This window comes from Thamnophis elegans, chromosome 16 (assembly GCF_009769535.1).
Source record: "Thamnophis elegans isolate rThaEle1 chromosome 16, rThaEle1.pri, whole genome shotgun sequence".
Classification (NCBI taxonomy): Eukaryota; Metazoa; Chordata; class Lepidosauria; order Squamata; family Colubridae; genus Thamnophis; species Thamnophis elegans.
In genome coordinates this window covers 28,288,532-28,309,475 of record NC_045556.1, presented here as the reverse complement: position 1 = coordinate 28,309,475, position 20,944 = coordinate 28,288,532, and the positions used below count along the sequence as shown (strand labels likewise).

The following is a 20,944-nucleotide window of genomic DNA, read 5'->3' as shown; positions in this document are numbered from 1 at the left end:
CATAACAAGCCTAAGTGCCATGCAGGTGCCCTCTGGCTCATTGGAAGACATATTTTCTGTGATAACTGACATAACTGTCAATTTAACCTGCATGGATGAGGTCATAAAGCCTCAGAATTCCCTAACAGATGACAGGCCACCCTTGGCATCCTTCCAAAGTTCACCTGCTCCACCTTTTACACCTCCACCAATGTCAAGGAAATGTCTGCAGGAGGTTAAAAAAAACAATAAAGTTGCCCATTTCTCACAAAGGGCAGATTTTTGTATGTAGACTGCCTCTGTCAAGGGAAGCTCCACTCATTAAGGTAGCTCTGGATGAGCTTCCCATCACATTCCCTTTCTTTTGCCATGCTCTTTTGTGTTTTGTTCCATCATCCCAGGTGAGCTCCCTCCATGATTTCTCCTTAGATGAGACACCTTTTTATGACTCCCAAAGTAATCCAGCAATCCAGTAGAGGGGAAAAATCCTGTCCCCTTGGATAATTTCTGCCAAAAGAAAATACTACATAGCTTAATGACCCTCTTTTACCCAAATTCCAACTTTTAATGGATCCAGCATTTAAAGAGACCCAGAAATAAACCAACTTGGATCCTATCAACAATGCATGATTTCCTGTTTCCTTTTTCCAACAATGAGGTATTGATTTCTATGATGAAATTCGCTAGCAGGAACCATTGGCAGGAGATTCTCCTCCTTAGGTCCTCTTTAACTGGAGACGGTCTCCTTTTGTGGAAGAATTCAGAATTCTTATATCCAGGAAGAAAATGTATCCATGTAGTTGCTCTATAAAAACACACTTGAGTCACCTATGGAGAGTTTATTTATTTGGATCCTGACTTTATTATTTCTGAAAACGAGGCAGAGAAGATGTGAAAGAAAAGGAAGGAGCCAATTTGGAGCTCAGGGTTGGACTGAGGAGACTTTGGAGCTCTCTGAGCCCCTCCCTCTTCCAGCCACGGTGACCCCTCCCTCCTCTCTTCCCCCAACAACGACCCTGTGAGGTGGGCTGGACCGAAAGAGCTTCTCTTGCTTTCTCCCCCAGTGCCTCCATCACTGGACCCCACTGGCTCCCCTTTATAGGCGGCTATAAGGTCTCCGCCCCAGAAGAGCCTCTGAGCTCCCCCGGCCTCAATAGGGGGGAAAGAGTGGGGGAGAAGGACCCCAAAGATCAAAGGGAACCCTGTGCCCACGCCTCCACTGGGAACCATAGCAACCATCAACACCGGAGGCGCTATTTGGCTGGTTGAAGAAAGGGGCACGCCGATTGGTCGCTCTGAGGAGGGCGGCGATTGGCAGGAGGACTGCTTGGGTCCGGTCTCTGCAAAGCAACAGGCGGAACTTTTGGAGAAGATAGGGCGTGAAACAAAACGGGCAACTTGGGAGCTTCATGAATCGGCGACAGAGGAGGCCGGATGACGCAGGGGATGCTGGGAGTCGCAGTCCGGGAGGGTCTTTTTCGGAAGGGGAGGCTGCGGGAAAGGGGACGCAGCCGTCACCCGCCTCTCTCTCTGTCTCCTCCCCTGCAGGAGGACGGAAGAATCCGGAGGGGGAAGGAAGGAAGAGCCGCCCCAGGGCACGAAAGTCCCTTCGCGGGCGCCCCGGGAGACGGCGGGGAAAAGCCGGGAGGCTCCGGGGCTGCAGAAGGGATTAGCGTAAAAGTTTTCCCGATGCAAATGACACGATCTAGTAGGAAAAGCGCTTCCTTCCCGACTTCCGCAATCGGACTAAGAGAGCTGCAGGGGGCGGTGCCAGGAGAGGAAGAGGCGGAGCTTGGCCGAAAACGGACGGAGGCCGGTCTGGCCCTCGTTTTCGGATACAGAGAAGCAACGAGGTGGAAAAAAATCCTATAAGGGTGCGCATGCGGACTGATGCAGGTAGGGCGCAAGGGACGCCGGGAGTTGCAGTCCGGGAGATTCCTCCGGAGAAGGGAGACCTGTGAGGGAGGAGAGGGCGGGCGCCCGAGGCTTGGTCTGACGGCTGAGGGGGACTTGGGGAGGGAGGCCCGTGGGAGGCGGAGGCTTCGGCCTGGGCGTCCTGCGGGGAAGGGGACGCAGTCGTGACCGCCTCTCTCTCCCCTGCAGGAGGACGGAGGAGCGCGGCGGAGGAAGGAAGGAAGCGCCGCCCGAAAGCAGGAGATCCCAGCGCGGCTTCCCCGGCAGACGGCGGAGAAAGGCCGGGAGGCTCCGGGGCTGCAGGAGGGATGCTCTCAGGGGGATTCCGAGAAAGGCGGCTGCCTGGAGGGCGATGCGGGGACCAGGAAACGGGCGGAGACTCCGAGACGGTCTGGAAGGGCGGAGGGTCCTTCGGAAGACCCCGGAATCCCCAAAGGATCCAGGAGGAAGAAGAGAAATATCAGTGCCCGGAATGTGAAAAATCCTTCAAGAGAAACGACCATCTTGAGAACCATCTAAAAATCCACTCATTTGGAAACCCACATAAATGCTTGAAGTGTGGAAACAGCTTCAATTATAGAGCAGAACTTAAGCAACATGCAAGAATCCACACAGGAGAAAAACCTCATAAATGTCTGGAATGTGGAAAGAGCTTCAGTCACAGCAGCAACCTTTATACACATCAACAGATCCACACAGGAGAAAAACCTCATAAATGCCTGGAGTGTGGAAAGAGCTTCAGTCAGAGGAGCCTCCTTTATAAACATCAAAGGATCCACACAGGAGAGAAACCTCATAAATGCCTGGAGTGTGGAAAGAGCTTCAGTCAGAGGGGCAACCTTTATAGACATCAAAGGAGCCACACAGGAGAGAAACCTCATAAATGCCTGGAGTGTGGAAAGAGCTTCAGTGAGCGGAGCACCCTTTATATACATCAAAGGATCCACACAGGAGAAAAACCTCATAAATGTCTGGAGTGTGGAAAGAGCTTCAGTCAGAGGAGCCTCCTTTATAAACATCAAAGGATCCACACAGGAGTGAAACCTCATAAATGCCTGGAGTGTGGAAAGAGCTTTAGTGAGCAGAGCAACCTTTATATACATCAAAGGATCCACACAGGAGAAAAACCGCATAAATGCCTGGAGTGCGGAAAGAGCTTCAGTCAGAGGGGCAACCTTTATACACATCAAAGTAGCCACACAGGAGAGAAACCTCACAAATGCCTGGAGTGTGGAAAGAGCTTCAGTAAGCAGAGCAGCCTTTATATACATCAAAGGATCCACACAGGAGAAAAACCGCATAAATGCCTGGAGTGCGGAAAGAGCTTCAGTCAGAGGGGCAACCTTTATACACATCAAAGGAGCCACACAGGAGAGAAACCTCATAAATGCCTGGAGTGCGGAAAGAGCTTCAGTCAGAGGGGCAACCTTTATACACATCAAAAGAGCCACACAGGAGAGAAACCTCATAAATGCTTGGAATGTGGAAAGAGTTTCAGGGACAGGAGCAACCTTTGTACACATCAAACGGTCCACACAGGAGAGAAACCTCATAAATGCCTGGAGTGTGGAAAGAGCTTCAGTTATAGGGGCAACCTTTATGTACATCAAAGGATCCACACAGGAGAAAAACCTCATAAATGCCTGGAGTGTGGAAAGAGCTTCAGCCAGAGGAGCACCCTTTATACACACCAAAGCATCCACACAGGAGAAAAACCTCATAAATGCCTGGAGTGTAGAAAAAGCTTCAGTCGGAGGAGGAGCCTTTATAAACATCAAAGGATCCATTTGGGAGAAAAAACATATAATTGACTGGAATGTGGAAAGAAGTTCAGTTGGAGGAGCACCCTTTGTAGACATCAAAGGATCAACTGGGCAGAGAAAGGGAAGAAATCCCTGTTGGGCGGAGGGTCCTTTGGAAGACATGGGAATCCCCAAAGGATCTAGGAGGGAGGAAAGAAATCTCAATGCCTCAAATGTGGAAAGAGCTTCAAAAGAAATAATGTTCTTAAAATGCATCTGAGTATCCACTCAGGAGAGAAACCCCATAAATGCTTGGAGTGTGGAAAGAGCTCCCAGTCATAGGGGCAACCTTTATAAACATCAAGGGATCCACACAGGAGAAAAACCTCATAAATGCCTGAAGTGTGGAAAGAACTTCAGTGAGTAGAGCAGCCTTTATAAACATCAAAGGAGCCACTGGAGAAACCGAATATATGCCTGGAGGATGGAGGGTCCTTGGGAAGATCCTGGATTTCCCAAAAGGATCCAGGAGGGAGAAGAGAAATATCAGTGCCCGGAATGTGAAAAATCTTTCAAAACTATTCATGATAATAATTATAATAATCCCAATTTTGAAGGGGGGGATGAGTAAAGAAAAGTATTAAGAAAAGTAAATAATAATTGCCAAATAAGGGACTGTCTCAGCTGAATAACAAAGGACTTTTTCAATTGTTCAACTGTTTTGACCTCCTGAAATTGTACTTTTTCAGAAGAGACTTAGGTGGCACAGGATGCCATTTCCCATGTGAATGTTCTTTTAATGCAATGCTCGTTTCAGTTGTTATGCTTAATTTTATGGGATGTTACTGTCCATGTCTTTGATGTGAATGCAACTTAGCAGGATGATTTCTTCCATGCAATCAACTCTCATTTTCTACTTTTTCTACTGTATGGAGTATAAAATTAAGTCTAATTTTGTGTCCTGGATTTCCTCTCTTCATTGTTGGAAATCTCTTTGCTACAATCCTCTAATAAATTGCCTTTAAATAATCATCCCAATCGGATCCTAAATGAAGCAAGTGTTCCCTGGTTGAATCTAAGGCTAATTTGGCCTTTATTGTTCTGGGTGTGAAAGAGCTTCTCTCTGTCATTGTTTGATACACTCTATTCTATGTGGATTTTCCAAATGTCAGAAGCATGAAAGACCAATTCCAGATATCCGAAACTCCTATCGGTTGAATTCCCTGAATGGTCCACTTGTCTTCCAGCAGAAACCACTATAAGGGACTCTCTAAGGCCAACAAAGCTTTGTGAGATACCAGCCATGTTCTCAAAGGGCTTCCATCCTTTTAGCCTTAAACCCCTGGCTTTTCTCCAGGTGCTGGGAGAACAGACAATGAGAATTTGACGTGGATTGATGCCAGTCTTTTGTTTGTTGGTTTTCAATTTTCAATGTTTTATGTTTTTATGTGTTGTATAGTTTTTAAAACTGCTTTTTGGGAGCTGCAGAGAGTTGACTGAAAGATGGGCAGTTATAAGAATGTTTTAAATGAAGAAGACTCATTTGGGACCTGTTGGATCTCCCACTAGATGCAGAGACTAGGTGTTACCCAGTTGTCAGAATCGTAAAAGCATTTCTGTGCGTCCTGTTCATCAGCTAAATGATCAGCAAAATATTCATATTGTTCCCTGATATCAAACTTGATTGAATTCAGGACCACATCAGGGTCGGGTTTGACCAGCAGTGGGGCAGTGGGGGGGGATGTTTTCAGGGACCATCTCATGGTCACTTCTGTTGGGGGGCACCTGGGGTGGCTAAGTGACCAAGGCAGGACTTCCCTCAGACCCTCCCTCTCTCACTATAATCTTCCTCCCTCCCTCCTTTTTCCTTCCCTCTTCTTCCTCCTTCCCTTTTCCTTATTTCTCCTCCCTTCTTCTCACCTTTCCTTCTTTCTCTTTCCTGTTTCCTTTTCCTGTCCCTTCTTGCATGCTCAAGTACAAAAGTTTCTTTTTCTTTTAGTTTGTTTTTCTAACACTGCAAGTGAAAATGGAACTGCGGGGGGGGGGCACATTTTGCTGGCAGAGGACTGCAGGAGGCCATAAATGCTGAAAATGGGGCCCAGTAGGGCTGCACACATCACTGCACATAGCGGGACGGTCCTTTGCTTTTTCCAGGGCACCCCCCATGGGCCATAACCAAGCACCCTTGAGTTTGATACCCCCCCCCCCGATCTAGTTCCTCCAATTGGGTAGTCCGCAGTATACACCTATGGCAATCTCATTCAGTTTTCCTTTCATATTAACCCAAATGCATTCAAGAGCTGAGGTGGCGCAGTGGTTAAATGCAGCACTGCAGGCTACTTAGCTGACTACAGTTCTGCAGTTCGGTTGTTAAAATCTCACCGGCTCAGGGTTGACTCAGCCTTCCATCCTTCCAAGGTGGGTAAAATGAGGACCCGGATTGTTGTTGGGGGCAATATGCTGACTCTGTTAACCGCTTAGAGAGTGTCAGCTTCTGCTTTGCTATCGCTTCAGCTGCCATGAAACGGGGAGGGAGGGCATGGTATTTGGGAGGGGTTACTCATTGTGCTGGAGGAATGTTCTGGAGTTCACCGGCTGATCAGACTACGCATGCGTGGGTGTTTCCCACCAGGACTAACGGCACTGACATTCCATCTTCGTGATGCCTTTTGAAGTTATCTCACACCTGACACTTGGAAGACTTATGATTGGACTGGGACTATGATGCCAAGGGGTGAGGAATGGGCTATTCTATATATCAATTGCCTGGGTGAGTGAATGAGTATAAGCGATTAACAGTTTGGTTTGAAAACGCAGCTGATATTGAACTAGATTTAATGCGACTCCGATGTGCAAAGGAGGAGAGGCAGAAGCAAAGGGACAGAGCTGCGAAATCTTCCCCCTCAAGCCGCAAAACCCCTTTCGGAGTGAGAGGCGAAGGGAGGGGAGACCCCTCTGGAAAATCCAGACCGTTTACCTGCTTTCGTTGTGGGAAGGTAGGCCATCGCGCACCAGACTGCCGGGCCAAGCTACCCTCAACCACCCAAACCCCTCCAGTCTGTGGCACGGCCTGTTGCCCCTTGGAAGGAAATTTCAATGGACTTCATTGTCGAGCTTCCTGAGAGCCAGGGACACTTTATACCTTCATTTTATACCTTGCCACAAGATTCCTTCTGCTAAGACTCTCACTAAACTCTTCATTTCCCACGTTTACCGATTGCATGGAGTGCCTGATCGTATTATTTCTGATAGAGGTGTCCAATTCACCTCAACCTTCTGGAAGGAATTTCTTAAGCGCATTGGCTCCACCCAGGGCCTTAGCTCCGCCCACCATCCTCAGACTAATGGGGCCTGTGAAAGGACTAATTCTGTTCTAGAACAGTATTTACGTTGTTTCATCAATTATCAGCAGGATGATTGGGTAGACTTGTTGCCGCACGCTGAAGTGGCTTACAACAATTCTGTTCATACCAGCACTGGTTTTACCCCTTTCCGGGTTGTTTTTGGTCAGGACTTTGTACCTATTCCTGAGTTACCACGTGACCAACCGCAAGTTTCTTCCGTTGCTGACTGGAGTGAGCGTCTCAGCCGTGTTTGGCTTTTGGCTCTTGCTATGTTGGATGCTGCTCATCGAGCTCACAAGAAGCAGGCTGATAAGAAGCGTACGCAGCCTTATCAGTACAAGGAAGGTGACCTGGTCTACTTGTCCACAAAGTTCCTTCAGACCACACAAAAATCCCAAAAATTGGGACCCAAGTATGTTGGTCCTTTCCCCATCCTCAAGATCATCAATCCTGTCTCTGTTCGTTTGCGGCTGCCTAAGCATCTCAACCGTGTTCATCCCATGTTCCACGTTAACCTCATTAAACCTGTTCGTGTTTCAACTTTACATCCGCCTGCTAATCCTCCACCTGCTCCTTTGTTGATTGATGGTGAACAGCACTTTGAGGTCCGTGAAATCCTGGACTCCCGCAAGCGGCGTAATCGCATCCAGTACTTAGTGGCTTGGAAACATTTTCCCCCCTCCCATACGGAATGGGTTGACAAGTCCCATGTTCGTGCTCCCCGGCTGCTTCAGAAGTTTTATGCTGCCTATCCTGACAAGCCTTAATTTTCTCTCCCCCCCCCCTTTTTCTCTTTTGTGTTTTGTTGTTTGTCTGTTTGTTTGTGTTTTTTTCATTTTCCAGGCCTGATCGCCTTTTTCCGGGGGACGGCGGATGTCAGCTTCTGCTTTGCTATCGCTTCAGCTGCCATGAAACGGGGAGGGAGGGCATGGTATTTGGGAGGGGTTACTCATTGTGCTGGAGGAATGTTCTGGAGTTCACCGGCTGATCAGACTACGCATGCGTGGGTGTTTCCCGCCAGGTCTAACGGCACTGACATTCCATCTTCGTGATGCCTTTTGAAGTTATCTCACACCTGACACTTGGAAGACTTATGATTGGACTGGGACTATGATGCCAAGGGGTGGGGAATGGGCTATTCTATATATCAATTGCTTTCGCGCCTAATTAATCAGACTTCGCTACGCTTTGCCTTTTAACCATTCTTAATTAGTAAAAGTACACCTGATTTTCCACACATGGAGTCTGATGGTCTTTCTTTCCTAGTTAATTAATGGAGAGGAGCTGACAGAGAGGGCTGAAAGCCCTATGAAGCGGTATATAAGTCTAACTGCTATTGCTATTGCTATGGTTTTCTTTTCTTTTGCATTTCTACCAAGGTTTAGTGCAACTTCTCCTCCTCTTTTATTAGGCCTGTTTTGAACATTTTAAATCCTCCTGGTTTCTTCCCACCGTATTTCAGTAACGGCACCAATGTCATCTTTGCTCTCATGTACTAAGACTGTTCACTCTGTTTATTCTTCACGCTTTGGGTGTTAATGTGTAACAAGATGTCCTTTTTAAAAATTGTGCCTAAGTTTCCTTCCTCCGTCTGCATTAGTCCCGGACGGTTGAGAAAATAATTTCCAAAGAACTTTGCTCACAAAGAGTTTATTCAACAACTTTTATTTCTCTCTCTCTCCTCTGAGATCTCTGTACTTTTGAATTAATTTGGCAGCTCTTTGACTTTTGAGGGGGAAAGGAAAGAATTAAAACTTTTTTGCTTTCTTCCCCCACCTGCCCTTTCAAAAAATCACAAGAGACACATACTTCAAAAACAATAAGTTAGCGATACATTCAAGTATACCGGCCAAGATGATCCCTGCAACAGCTTTTTTTTTCTTCTGGTCTGCCGCAGCCTAGAGAAAGGGATGGGCCTGGCCTTCTCCACCAGCTGACCTTCCCCTCTGCAGCAGAGAAGTGGGACTTTGGCCTCCCGGCATGGAGACCCCTTAACTATGGCACAAAGCAATGGGTGGGGCTGTTTGCCCCAGCAGCCGCCATGCCTCCCTCACTGCCCATGGACTCTGAGGAGAAAGGCTTTCTGGGTGTGGCTGTGTCCAGAAGGGGGATTTGGGACCCCCTGAATCCTTTTGGAGTCAGGGCACGTTCTCTACCACTGGAGGTTTTGTAGGATGCCATCAAAGAGGCTTTTGCTGAGAAGACAATTTGTTTGGGAGATACTCACCCAGCAACGAGAACAATCCCTCACCTCGGCCCTTCTGTTAATTAGCTGGATAGTCAATGGATGGGATGGAGAAAGGGAAGAAGAGCCAGCCTTTCACTGCAGTTGCCAGGATTTCTGAGCTGCTGCAGTTGGATTCCCAGGGCAAGAAGTGCTGGATGGTCCTTCCTGACCCCCATCTCTGGCCCATGAGCATGCAAAACTTCAAGGACCTCTGAAGGATCATGGGAATGGAGACCACTTGGGAGAGCGGCACAAGGCAGCCTTTGTAAGAAGGTCTTGCCGCACACAGGCCGGGCACGCCTGACCTTGCTTGGGAAGGGATGGCAAAAGTGTGCTAGCACACCAGACCTCCCTACCCTAGTGGGCTGGATACAAACTTTGTGATGCACTGTAGCATCTGCCATCCTGCCTCGGGAATCCCAAGATTTCCCCAGCCTTCCTAAGACACCCCTGGCACATCGAACCAGGGATTCAGTCCACCTGAGGAGCCATCACTTAACAAGCAGGAGTGCTGGGTTCGCAGGCTTTGAGCGAAGTGATCATATCCCACCTGGTTTTAAGAACTGTGGCGACTCCATCCCTCCACCCATCTACCCGATTTCCAGAGAGATGCAGAATACTGAAGGTGACTAGCACCGAAAAGAAAACACCGGGAGCCATAAAACATGGGTAGGCGTGGCTACGGTGAGTCATGTGACTGGATGGGAATGAGCGACGTAGAGTTAGCCATGCCCACCCAGGTTTTCTGGCTCCCGGTGTTTTCCTTTCTGTGGAAAACGGGCCCAAATGGCTCTTTCTGTGTTGAAGGTTGCCGACCCCTGACTTAGAATAACTTTGTCACTATTGAACGGCATGGAGCAATTTACAAGTGGTGCCGGATCCTGTAATTGGGCCAGAGCTGGCCGGGCAGGCAGAAGGCCCATGAATATTTCTGTGCCCCATTGGGCCCTGCAGCTGACACAGGCGTGGCCTGTGGGAAGATTTCTGCAAACTGCACAGCCTGATCCCCAACCCCCCCGTAATCCCGCTTCCCCAACTCTGCTTAATATCCTGTCCAATCACTGCAACTGGGAGAACCGGGATTGCAGTCGCTAAGCAAAACAGCCACCCGACACGATTCTGAACCCAACTGCGATCGTAAGTCAAAGGCCATCGGCCCAATTATAGGTCCTGCCCAATTTCCCCTGGCTAACAGAAACCGTGCATCTTGGCTCTGGATGTTTGCTTCCCTCTGTCTCCTCCCTAACACCTTTCCAACTAGCATCCGATTGCACCTGAGATAAAAGGGCACAACGGAACATATTTTGAAAAGAAGGTTTGCATACACACACACACAGTCACTGATTTGTCATCAATTCATATTCCCAAGTTGGCTGCTGAAAGAGGCAGAGACATAAATCAACCTGGGTTTTTTTTTGGGGGGGGGGTGTCAACCTCTCCAGCAGCCCCTTGAGGCGTGGCCCTCATCCAGATTTCCTTGGTGCAGACTGTCCCCTTCCTCAGTTCTTGAGCCTGGTTTTCACAGCCGAAGTCCAAGCAGAGAAGGGGCCGCACACTTGGCGATCCCCCCCAGCTGCCCCAAAGGCACCTTGGTCAGGAGAAAGTGCCCACCCATTCTGCTTGCCACTCTGGCCAGTGCCATGTTCCCCAGGGGGAGAAAGTGCACCCCACCCAGAAATGCACTGAGTGCCACGGCCCAGATCTTCAGCTGCATCCAGAAGTCCCTTCGCTGGGCGCTTGCTCTGCCTTAACTGAAGCTGGGGCTTTGCTGGCGATCTGGTGCTCAGTCCTCCGCTTGGTCTTCTTCGCCTGAGGCCAGGTCCACCCTCTGCTCATCCATGCGCTTGGCTTGGACCCGCTGGATGAGGCTGAAGAAATCCTCATCGGGCACCGTGGGGCCATGGGGGGCGGAATGGGGCGGGGCACAGCGCTGGTCATCCAGGCGGGAGGACTGCAGAAAACGAGGATGGATAAAAACCAAGGATTAAAAAAAAGAATTGCAATATTTACATTCTTGGCAAACTCATTCCATGGATCGAAGCTCCATGCAAGCTGAGACAACAGGCACTGCATTGATGCGTTCACCACAATTTCCCAGTAACCATGAGAGAAATCATATTCCTTTATCCCCATGTTTTGCAAATCTACGTAGACTACAAACTGCAAGATTGTTTGAAAGGATATACATTTGTACCACAAAGTTCCAGGTGGGAGGGGAAAAGGGCAAGCAGTAAAAATGGAAGTGAAACCTTCTAAGTAGCTTATAAATATAATATTAAAGAGCACCTGTCACTTCAGATCCATCATGGCAACGCCTGTTAGTGGGCATCTACTCACCTGTTGCCCACCATGTCCCTCACCTTGCTGTGTCCCTCCTGCAACACCAGCCCTCCCATTAAAGTGAATTTAAATCAAGCCTTTTTACTAGTGATTTAAATAGTGATTGATCTAATGGGGGTTCATTTAACTCAAACCCACCCTGGCAGAAAACAAAGGAAAAAGCTTAAGTTCATGACTTTAGAGGAGGGTCACCAAACCAGGTTCTTCTGTTGAGTTGCTCCACTAGGCAGGGCTTCCTTGCCAGCCAGCTTTGCAGGGCTGTCAGAGGACTTCAGCGTGAATCAGGAAGAACCCCACATACGGCACTGAGCATCTTGCTCAGCATGAGAAAACACGAGAAAGCAGGAGGGATTGTAATCTAATTTTAGAGGATAGCCAAGTGTTTGATGTGCTAAAGCTGACTTTAGCAGGGAAAGCCATACACTCTCAAGATCTTTCCCTGCAGTGGGAAGAGGATTGAACCCTCCTGCTTGGCTCCCCAAGTGAAGGGCAGGCTCACCCATCCTGTGCTTAGTCCCTGGGGCTTCTGGACTGGCATCACACCTCTTACATTCCCCCAAAAGCTAAGATTTGCCCGATGCTAGATAAAGAAGTTAGCCACAACTTCTCACGAACTGGGCCAGATTGCTCCGGTTATGTTGTTTATTTCATTCCTGCATTTATATCCCGCTTTGTTGAAAATGGCCTATGCCAGGGGTGTCCTTCCCCCTCCTCATGTCATCTCCACCTCAACAAGAAACTAATCAAGGAGAGAAGCAGCCTAGATCTAGGAGAAATTTCCTGACAGTGAGAACAATTCATCCGTGGAACAACTTGCCTCCAGAAGTTGTGGGTGCTCCAACACTGGAAGTTTTAAATAAGATATTGGACAGCCCTTTGTCTGAAGTGGTGTAGGGTTTCCTGCCTAGGCAGAGGGTTGGGCTAGAAGACCTCCAAGGTCCCTTCCAACTCTGTTATTCTATTCAATTCTTAATTATTTTTTATTTCCATTTCTGTTATTCCTATTCCTGTTTCCATTCCATTCATTTTCTATTATTCCATTCTAAAGCCTGCGAGATAGATCTAGCTGCAAGAAAGTGGTTTTAAAATCCTCCACTGAACCCCGTGGCTAAACGATGGCTTGAGCCCAGACCTTCGCCCAAAGGCCAAAGCGTTAACCCTAAAAGAGGTCTACCCTCATCCAGGGAACATGAAGGCCTGTGAACGAGAGAAGCCCCTCACCCTTGTGAAGTTTGGCAGAGGTTGAATTTCCCTCCCGTTTACTATTAGAATTTCCCACCAGTGGTAGAAAGGGCAACAAACTCACCTGGCACTTCATCAGCATGTTGAAGAAATCATCGCCAGGTTCCTGGGCCTCACCGTCCATGCGAAGGTGACCCAGGTTGCTGGGCGTGATGCGGAGGCCGGGAAGATTCCCCACACTGGCCCGCTGGTCATCCAACCTCCGGCTCTGGGAGCTGGCGATGAGGTCGAAGAGCTCCTCGGTCTGCGGGGAGTTCATGGACTGAGCTGGGAGAGAAACCAGCCGAGGGATGAGAAAGCCAGCAAGCTTTGGGGGAACCCTTAGTTACCTGGGGCGGAGGGCTATCATCTCAGCTCATTTTGCTCACCTTGGAAGGTTTTAGCCCGCCGGAGCGTTGATGATCCTTCAGGAGGAGGGAAAAAATGATCCTACGAGCAAACCGGAAGTCACTTCTGGGTTCCGTGTAGGGTCATTTTTTGCCCTCCGGAGTTTTCAGGGAAGCCTCCTGAAGGCTCACTTCCTCTTACTTAACTAAGACTGGCCTACTTACTCTGTGCCTCTTCCAGGGCAGGGACAGGGTTAGCCGCTGCTTCGTCCGACTCTCTCTGGGAGTCCTCCAGAGGACACCGCTGGTCTTCCATCCGGTTGCTCTGGAACTTGCTCAGGAGGTCAAAGAAGCAGTCCTCGCTGGAAGGGGCTCGATTGATTTTCTGCAATGATGATTGAAAGAAAGGAGATGGTTGGACATCCCTGAACATCATCACACCAAATGGTTAGGTGAAACTACCACTGGGTTTGATTTTTCCCTTCCACGAGCTCGGAAAAAAATCTTAAAGGTACAGGTTTCCCTCAAACATGTGCCAGTCGTTTCCGACTCCAGGGGGCGGTGCTCATCTCCGTTTCAAAGCCGGAGAGCCAACGCTGTCCGAAGACGTCTCCGTGGTCATGTGGCTAGAATGACTTAACACCAAAGGCGCACGGAGCGCTGTTCCCTTCCCACCAAAGGTGGTCCCTATTTTTCTACTTGCATTTTTACGTGCTTTCAAACTGCTAGGTTGGCAGAAGCTGGGACAAGTCACAGGAGCTCATTCTGTTACACGGCACTAGGGATTCGAACCGCCAACCTTTCTGATTGACAGGCTCAGTATCTTAGCCACAGAGTCCCAATGTTCATACACACACAGACACACACACACGCAGGTAAATATGTATGTATATAGCACAGGGGTCACCAACCTTTCGGACGTCAGGGACCACCAAATTCATAATTTTAAATCCTGCGAACGACTAATATGAATTTTTAAAAAGGATAAATAGTATTTAGTGGAATATAAAAAAAATGCAAATAATTTTTTTCTGCGGATCCCTAAATTTTCTCACTGACCACCAGTGGTCCATGGGCCACCAGTTGTTGACCATTGATTTATCATGTGTATATGTGTACTATGTGTGTGTTTGGGGAGATACACACTTTCTCTGGAGATGAGGCAACAGAATTTCATTTTTAATGTGGGCCAGTGTGCTCGCAATAAAAAGAATGACAATAAAGTTATCTTTTATCATCTGTCACAGCTCCTTCACTTAATAACCAAGAAAGAAACCACTCAACTCCATTTTGCAGAATTAAGTGTACTTTTACTGATTATAAGTAATGAGAAGCTAAGCAAAGCTGGATCTGAGCAAAAGAGCGAGAAAGCAATAGATATCAATACATGATTCATTCCCCTCCCCTTGGAACCCCAGTCCATAGTCCAATCGTATATCACCACAGCTGTCAGGTGGGAGACATCTTCAAAAAGCATCATGGGGGGGGAGGGAGGTGGGGTGTTAGGGGGGAGGGGAGGATACATAGTATGTGTTAGATTTTAAGGTAACGTGACTGCACTTGTATACTGTTGCTCTTTAATTCCACTGTAAAAATAGGACAAGCTGAATATATTAATAGATTGTAGAAATACACCGAATGGAGGAGTAGAGGGATAGAAGAAAGAGGGGTAGAGAGGGTGGGAGAGAGGACTGGAGGGAGGGGGAGAAGGAAGGAAGGGAGTGTATCGGGAGAGAGGAGTGGTAGAGGGGGAGGGGAAGTAGGGTAGAGGGAATGATGGAGGGAAGATGGAAAGTTGGAGTGGGGTGAAAGAAAGGGTGTATGGAGGGTCGAAGAGGTACATTGGGTTTTTATTTTGGGGGGTACTGCTGATAAGAGGAATGGCTGTGTTTATTGTTTAATGTTATATGGCCCCGGTTATGCACAGTATATATGTGACTGTACGAAAATGAAAATGGAAAATAAAAACACATTTACTAAAAAAGCATCATCAGGTTGGTATGCCGGACAGTTCGCCTCCTTCCACATGCGCAAACGAATGGTGAGAACAACTCCCAATTAACAGTCCTCCTGTACAGATCATTTCCCTCACCCAAATACCATGCCCTCCCTCCCCGTTTCAATGGCAGCTGAAAAGCAAGCCGCAAAACAGAGGCTGACATCATCTTTTATCTTTTATCATCAACTTTCATTATCTTTTCCCTTATCTTTCATCTTATCTCGTCTCATCTTATCTTCTTATCTACGGTGCCCAAAGCTTGTATTTAAGCCCACTATCCCCCCTGGCAACTGACTGCTGCTCCATCATCCCCTGCCCACATGCCAGCATTCAGGATGCCTGGATGACTGAATAGTTGCCCTGCCACACATTTGCAGAAGGAAGATGTGCCTGCAAGATATGGTCAAAAATAAGTACATAAAACAAGACTGGATCCTGAATGGTGAGGTCAAATTGATCCTCCTGTTGTGGGTGCTGACTTGATTTTTTCCCCACCTCACTGTGGTGGAATATGTTGAAATAGGAAGCACCAAAGGGAGGCTGTTCTCTTCCTAATGCAGCTACAAATCTCGAGCAACTGGAGCAGAAATGAGAGTTGGAAGGGACCTCTGGAGGCCTTCTAGTCCAACCCCCTGCTCAAGCAGGAGGCAGCTCAGCCGACAAAGCCGGCTTTAAATATAGGAAATCCAGCAGTTACAACTTCTTTTTCCTTTACAACGTCCAAGAGTAAGTGGAATTTCAAAATCCCTCGGGGGGGGGGGGGGGAGAGAGAAACAATGTGTGATTTCAGAGCTGTGAAATATTTCCAGCGTCTGTCCGTGTTTCTTTCAGCTGCTTCTGTTAAACTCCACACTGGAGAGAGTTAAACCATTTCCCTTCAACAGACAGTTTCTCAGCGATGTCACCTGCTGGTTATAAATAATGTTCCTGAGAGTAAACTGTCTCTTTACCCCACAAAATCTTCTTAGCTTGTTGCCTCCACAATAATGGAAAGTTACCTAAGAGTGTTGCTGGAAGAGAAGAAAACAGAAATACCCCAAAGACATGGGAAGGCTGGGCGAAGGGAGGGGAAAAGATGTCCATCTTCCCAAAAGTCGTATTTAGAAATAAGAGTCTAAAATTATTGGCTGCGATTTTAAAAGCTGCCTGCATTGTAAAGCCAAAAGGAGGATACCAGGTTCTTTGCTCGGCGGGATTATTTCTAAACAGTGTGTCCAAATTAGCAATATTACAAGTCTTTTCTCCGATTCACAACAGTTATTCCGTGCTGTAAACAAGAGGTTCTTAAGCCAGAATCGGAATACAGCTGGAAGGGACCTTGGAGGTCTTCTAGTCCAACCCCCTGTTCAAGCAGGAACATGCCACTCCAGACAAGTGGCTTTTCTCCAGTGATGGAGCACTGACAACTTCTGACAAGCTGTCAAATTGTCAACCAGTGTTGAAGTCCACAATTTTAAGACTTGTGGACTTCAACCCCAGAATTTCCCTGCCAGCAAAACACCTCCAGAAAAACAGCATTTGTTCTCCAGGTGCATCGGACCCATGCCTAGCCTGTAAGCCTACGGCAGTCTGTCTCTACCTGTAATGTGGGAGACTTACTGGGCCCAAAAGGGGGCATGGGGGTGTGGAGCGTGGGGGTGTCACGCGTGTCAACTCCTGGTGTTGACATTCCGCGCAGAGCATCGGCGGAGCCGGATCTTAGATTACAGTAGCTGGGTTGAGATGGATGTAACTATTGGGTAACGTGATTTAAGACACAGACTGAAGGGAGGACAGGGACAGGGTCAAAGTTCAGAAGCAGATGAAGAAAGCAAAGAAATGGCTGCGGATAATATCCAATGAAGCTGTTAATAAATCACTGCTTTTTGTACTACAATATTGAGTCGCTTACTATGAATCAGGCGTTGTTAGGAAACTTTACAATGCGCATATACGCGGGGAGGCAGGGGGAGCACAGGTGGTCACAAATGCATGCGTTGGGGTGGGTGGACCATGGGGTGCCACACGTGCATGCGCAGGGGATGGGGTGTGAGGGGGGGTGTCACACACACATTGCATTAGGGCTTTCAGCACGATGAAAAGGTTAGCCACCCCTGGTCTATAGAGTGGTCCAGCAGGGAAGCTGGGGAGAGCCGGGTTCAAGTCTCCCTCCAACCGCAGAAACGTCCTGGGGAATTTTGGCCCAGTCACTCGTCTCAGCCTAGCCCATCTCACAAGGGTGTCGTCCCTCTAAGACTCTGTTTCTCAACCTTATTCTCAAAACAAGACGTTGGGAATTGACAAGCATCACAGAATCTAGCAGAACGAGATCCATTGGATGAGGATGTCCAGAATTTCATTCTAGATGGAGCTCCACTTTCATCCAAGGCGCGTTTTGCTGCTTTAAGATGGGGGGGGGGCATTTCGACTCCCACCCAGAATGCAGGTTGGGGAATTCTGGGAGTTGAAGTCCACCCCACCCCTTACAATTGCTGTGGCTTGCAAGATTCAGGTTTATCCCCTCACTTCAGGGTAAACCTGACAAAGGTGCAATCAGTAAAAAGAGTCAGAGGAAAACGGATACATGGGCACGCATGCGCACGCACCCATGTTCCTCAACTCCTGGGGACTTCACGAAGAGCTTTGTGTTTTCTCTTAGCAGCAGTGCAGAATTATTAGTCCTTGGTTTATCTCTGGGGGTTCGTCCAGTCTAGCCCACAACCACTTCGTGCTTCTTGTAGAGGGCAGGAGCTGTGTTAATCTGCCACAGCAAAAACTCAGGTGGTCTCACCTTTTCTGATCAACCCCAACCCACTGGATTCCAAGCTCAAGACAACCGATGTGTTTTCCTCACAGGGGTTATTAGGAGCAGGTGTGTGCCGATGCCAATGGCAGAGCAACTGGTCACGGGACCTCTGCCTCCTGGCAGTCCCTACGTTAACAGAGAGTTCACCCTTTGGCTCAGTGTTGGCACGGCGCCTTGTACAAAGGACAGCCAGGTGAAACTCCCATTTTCCAATGCCAGGGGAAACGGCCACTGCATCTAATCAGCCTCACCCCACTGTTTAAAGAAACCTAGCACAGCACAGAACTGTCAGTCTCTCCACTACTGCAATATTTCTCAATGTTAGATGATTTTAAGGTATGTGGACAATTACCAGAATTTTCTCCAGCCAGTATGCTCCCAGAATACTGTGCGTCCTTTCTCCTTTCCTTTCCCCTTTCCTCCTCTGTTCTTCTTTCTCCTCTCCTTTTCTTTCCTTTCCTCCCCTCCTTTCTTTTCTCATTTCCTCCTTTCCTTCCCCCCTCCTTTCCTTTCCTTTCCTTTCCTTTCCCCTTTCCTTTCCATTCCCCTTTCCTATCCTCCTTTCCTTTCTTTTCCTTTCTTCCCCCCTCCCCACACTCTCTCTCTCACACTTAGCTGCCCATCTTTTAACTAATTGTGGCTGGCTCCCAACAACATCTAAAACCACATTAAAACTACAAAACTAAACACATTAAAACGTCCCAGTTCACAAGAACCGGGTGACAAATAAAGCTTCTAATAATGCAGTCATCCTTGGGGGGCGGTGGTGGTGGTGGAGCCAGATTTTCCAAGCTTTATGGGAGAGACCTGCTATCCCCTGAAAAGAGACCCTTCCTATCTTTCATCCGCTGGCCATATTTAGGGGAAGGGGCTAAAGAAGCCCATGTCCACCCTGTTTGACCTGGCAGGGTGGAACCTGGGGAAAGGGGGTTCTGAAGAGAGCCAGGCAGGGCTTTAAAGTGGGCAACCCAGCCCCCAGAAAGAAACTGGTGGGGAGACGGCTGGCAAATACATTGAATAAATAAACAAAAACAACTGAAGTTGCTAAGATTGAGACGCAGCTCTCTGGTAAGTCGAGCAGATCGAGCACCGGCCCTTCTGGAAAAGCCCCCAGCATCCCACGACTGGGCGGCTGGAAGGGGGGGGGGGAGGCAGGCGGATCCCACCGATTTTCTATTTTACCCAAGTGGACAAATGACCCGGGCTAGTTTACCCGGGCTAGTTTAAGCCGCCTTGGAGGGGGGGGGGGATCGGCTGGGAAGAAGCAGCCTTGAAGGCACCCGCGGGAAAATTTCCAGGGTGGGTTTTTGAGCTCCAGGTAGGGTGGGGGGAGGCACCCCCCCACCGGACCGCCACCCGGCTTCCACGCTTCGCTTTGAGGGGGGGCTGCTTCCAACGATCGCGGTTGAAGAAAGCAGGGCTAACACAAACACACACACGCACGAATACACATACAAACACACAGACACATGAACACACACACTAACAAATAAACACATACACACACAAACATAGGAACACACACAAACAAAAAGGCACACACAAACACAGGAACACACATACAAACACACACACACAGATACACACTAACACAAGCACACACACAGACATACACAAACACACACAAACAAACACACACACTAATAGACAGAGAGAGAGAGAGACAGACACACACACAAACTTTTCTCCAACTTGCCCGTTCAGGCGACCTTCCCCCCGCGGGCGCCCCCTTGCAGAAGCCCGTGCAGGAGCCCCGCTTGCCGGCACCGGCTCCTTCCAGCTGGCGGCTGCCGAAGAAGCCCCGGCGGCTCCCTCCCTCAGCCGGCCCGGCTCATCCTCCTCCTGCGCGCTCTTCCTCCGCTTCCAGCGCCCGGGAGAAGCCGGGGGAGGCGACGCGCCCCGCCCCGCCAAGCCACGAGTCGTCCCAGGCCCGGCGTGATGCGGAGGGGAGAGAAGGGGCTGCTCCGAGGGGGGAGCCGAGCCTCCAAATCCTGCCCCCTTTTTGGGGGTGGGGGGGAAGGCTTCCTTAGGAAGATCCCAGGTTGAAGGAGGACGTCTTGATGGTGAGAATAATGAACCAACCGAACGGCTTGCCACCAGAAGTTGTGGCTGCTTCCATCACTGGAGGTTTTCAAGAAGGAACTGGACAGCCATTTGTCTGAAATGGTGCAGGGTTTCCTGCCTGAGCAGGGGGTTGGACTAGAAGACCTCCAAGGTCCCTTCCAACTCTGTTATATTGTATTCTATTCTGGACAAAAAGTAATTGGGGGAAGGGGGGAATCATTCGAGATCCAATCTAGAATTAAAGATAAATTTCCTGACAGTGGTTAATGGACTAGGGGAGGGGTGTCCAAACTTGAGAACTTTAAGACTTGTGGACTTCAACTCCTAGAATTCTCCAGCCAACTATGCTGGCTGAGGAATTCTGGGAGTTGAAGTCCACAAGTCTTAAAATTCCCAAGTTTGGACACCCCTGGACTAGGGAGTTGAAAGGTTTCTGGTGAAGGAAGTAAAGAATGAGCGAAGAAGAGAGTTGGAAGGGACCCTGGAGATCTTCTAGTCCAACCCGCTGTCCAAGCAGGAGATTCTACTCCAGGCAAGTGGATGCAGGACTCTAGGTGTGATCTTAGTAAAGGTAAAGGTTCCCCTCGCACATAGGTGCTAGTTGTTCCTGACTCTAGGGGGCGGTGCTCCTCTCCGTTTCAAAGCCAAAGAGCCAGCGCTGTCTGAAGACGTCTCCGTGGTCATGTGGCCAGCATGACTCAACGCCAAAGGTGCACGGAACGCTGTTCCCTTCCCACCAAAGGGGGCCCCTATTTTTCTACTTGCATTTTTGATGTGCTTTTGAACTGCTAGGTTGGCAGAAGCTGGGACAAGTCACGGGAGCTCACGCGGCACTAGGGATTCGAATTGCCAAACTGCCAGCTTTTCTGATCGACAAGCTAAGCATCTCAGCCCCTGAGCCCCCGCGTCCCAGTGTGGTCTTATTAAGGCATTATAGAGTGGAATTATGACCCTGACTCAATCCCTCTGGTAATGCAACAGA

The 20,944-nt window shown here is 48.8% G+C and overlaps 2 protein-coding genes across 2 annotated transcripts; one reads left to right on the top strand and one right to left on the bottom strand.

Moving 5' to 3' along the window:
- Nucleotides 1-1,310: 1,310 nt before the first annotated feature.
- Nucleotides 1,311-3,994, top strand: LOC116518881 (zinc finger protein OZF-like). The gene is made up of 2 exons (XM_032232417.1): nt 1,311-1,875; nt 2,083-3,994. The coding sequence occupies exons 1-2, from the start codon at nt 1,860-1,862 to the stop codon at nt 3,702-3,704; spliced, it is 1,638 nt and encodes a 545-aa protein (XP_032088308.1). The 5' UTR covers nt 1,311-1,859; the 3' UTR covers nt 3,705-3,994.
- Nucleotides 3,995-8,637: 4,643 nt separating this feature from the next.
- On the bottom strand, nt 8,638-13,704 carry LOC116519362 (G-protein-signaling modulator 1-like). The gene is made up of 3 exons (XM_032233213.1): nt 13,340-13,704; nt 12,853-13,055; nt 8,638-11,157 (listed from the first exon to the last, which is right to left on the bottom strand). Exons 1-3 carry the CDS (start codon nt 13,548-13,550, stop codon nt 10,990-10,992), a joined length of 582 nt encoding a protein of 193 aa, XP_032089104.1. The 5' UTR covers nt 13,551-13,704; the 3' UTR covers nt 8,638-10,989.
- Nucleotides 13,705-20,944: the final 7,240 nt, after the last annotated feature.

What these genes read in the sequence shown, in the direction of transcription:
- LOC116519362 (XM_032233213.1), bottom strand. Translation starts at nt 13,550, where the DNA reads ATGATGTTCAGGGATGTCCAACCATCTCCTTTCTTTCAATCATCATTG. An exon ending in TGCCCTGGAAGAGGCACAGA is followed by an intron (nt 13,056 to 13,339) that starts GTAAGTAGGCCA and finishes TTTCTCTCCCAG; the next exon opens with CTCAGTCCATGAACTCCCCG. An exon ending in ACATGCTGATGAAGTGCCAG is followed by an intron (nt 11,158 to 12,852) that starts GTGAGTTTGTTG and finishes CGTTTTCTGCAG; the next exon opens with TCCTCCCGCCTGGATGACCA.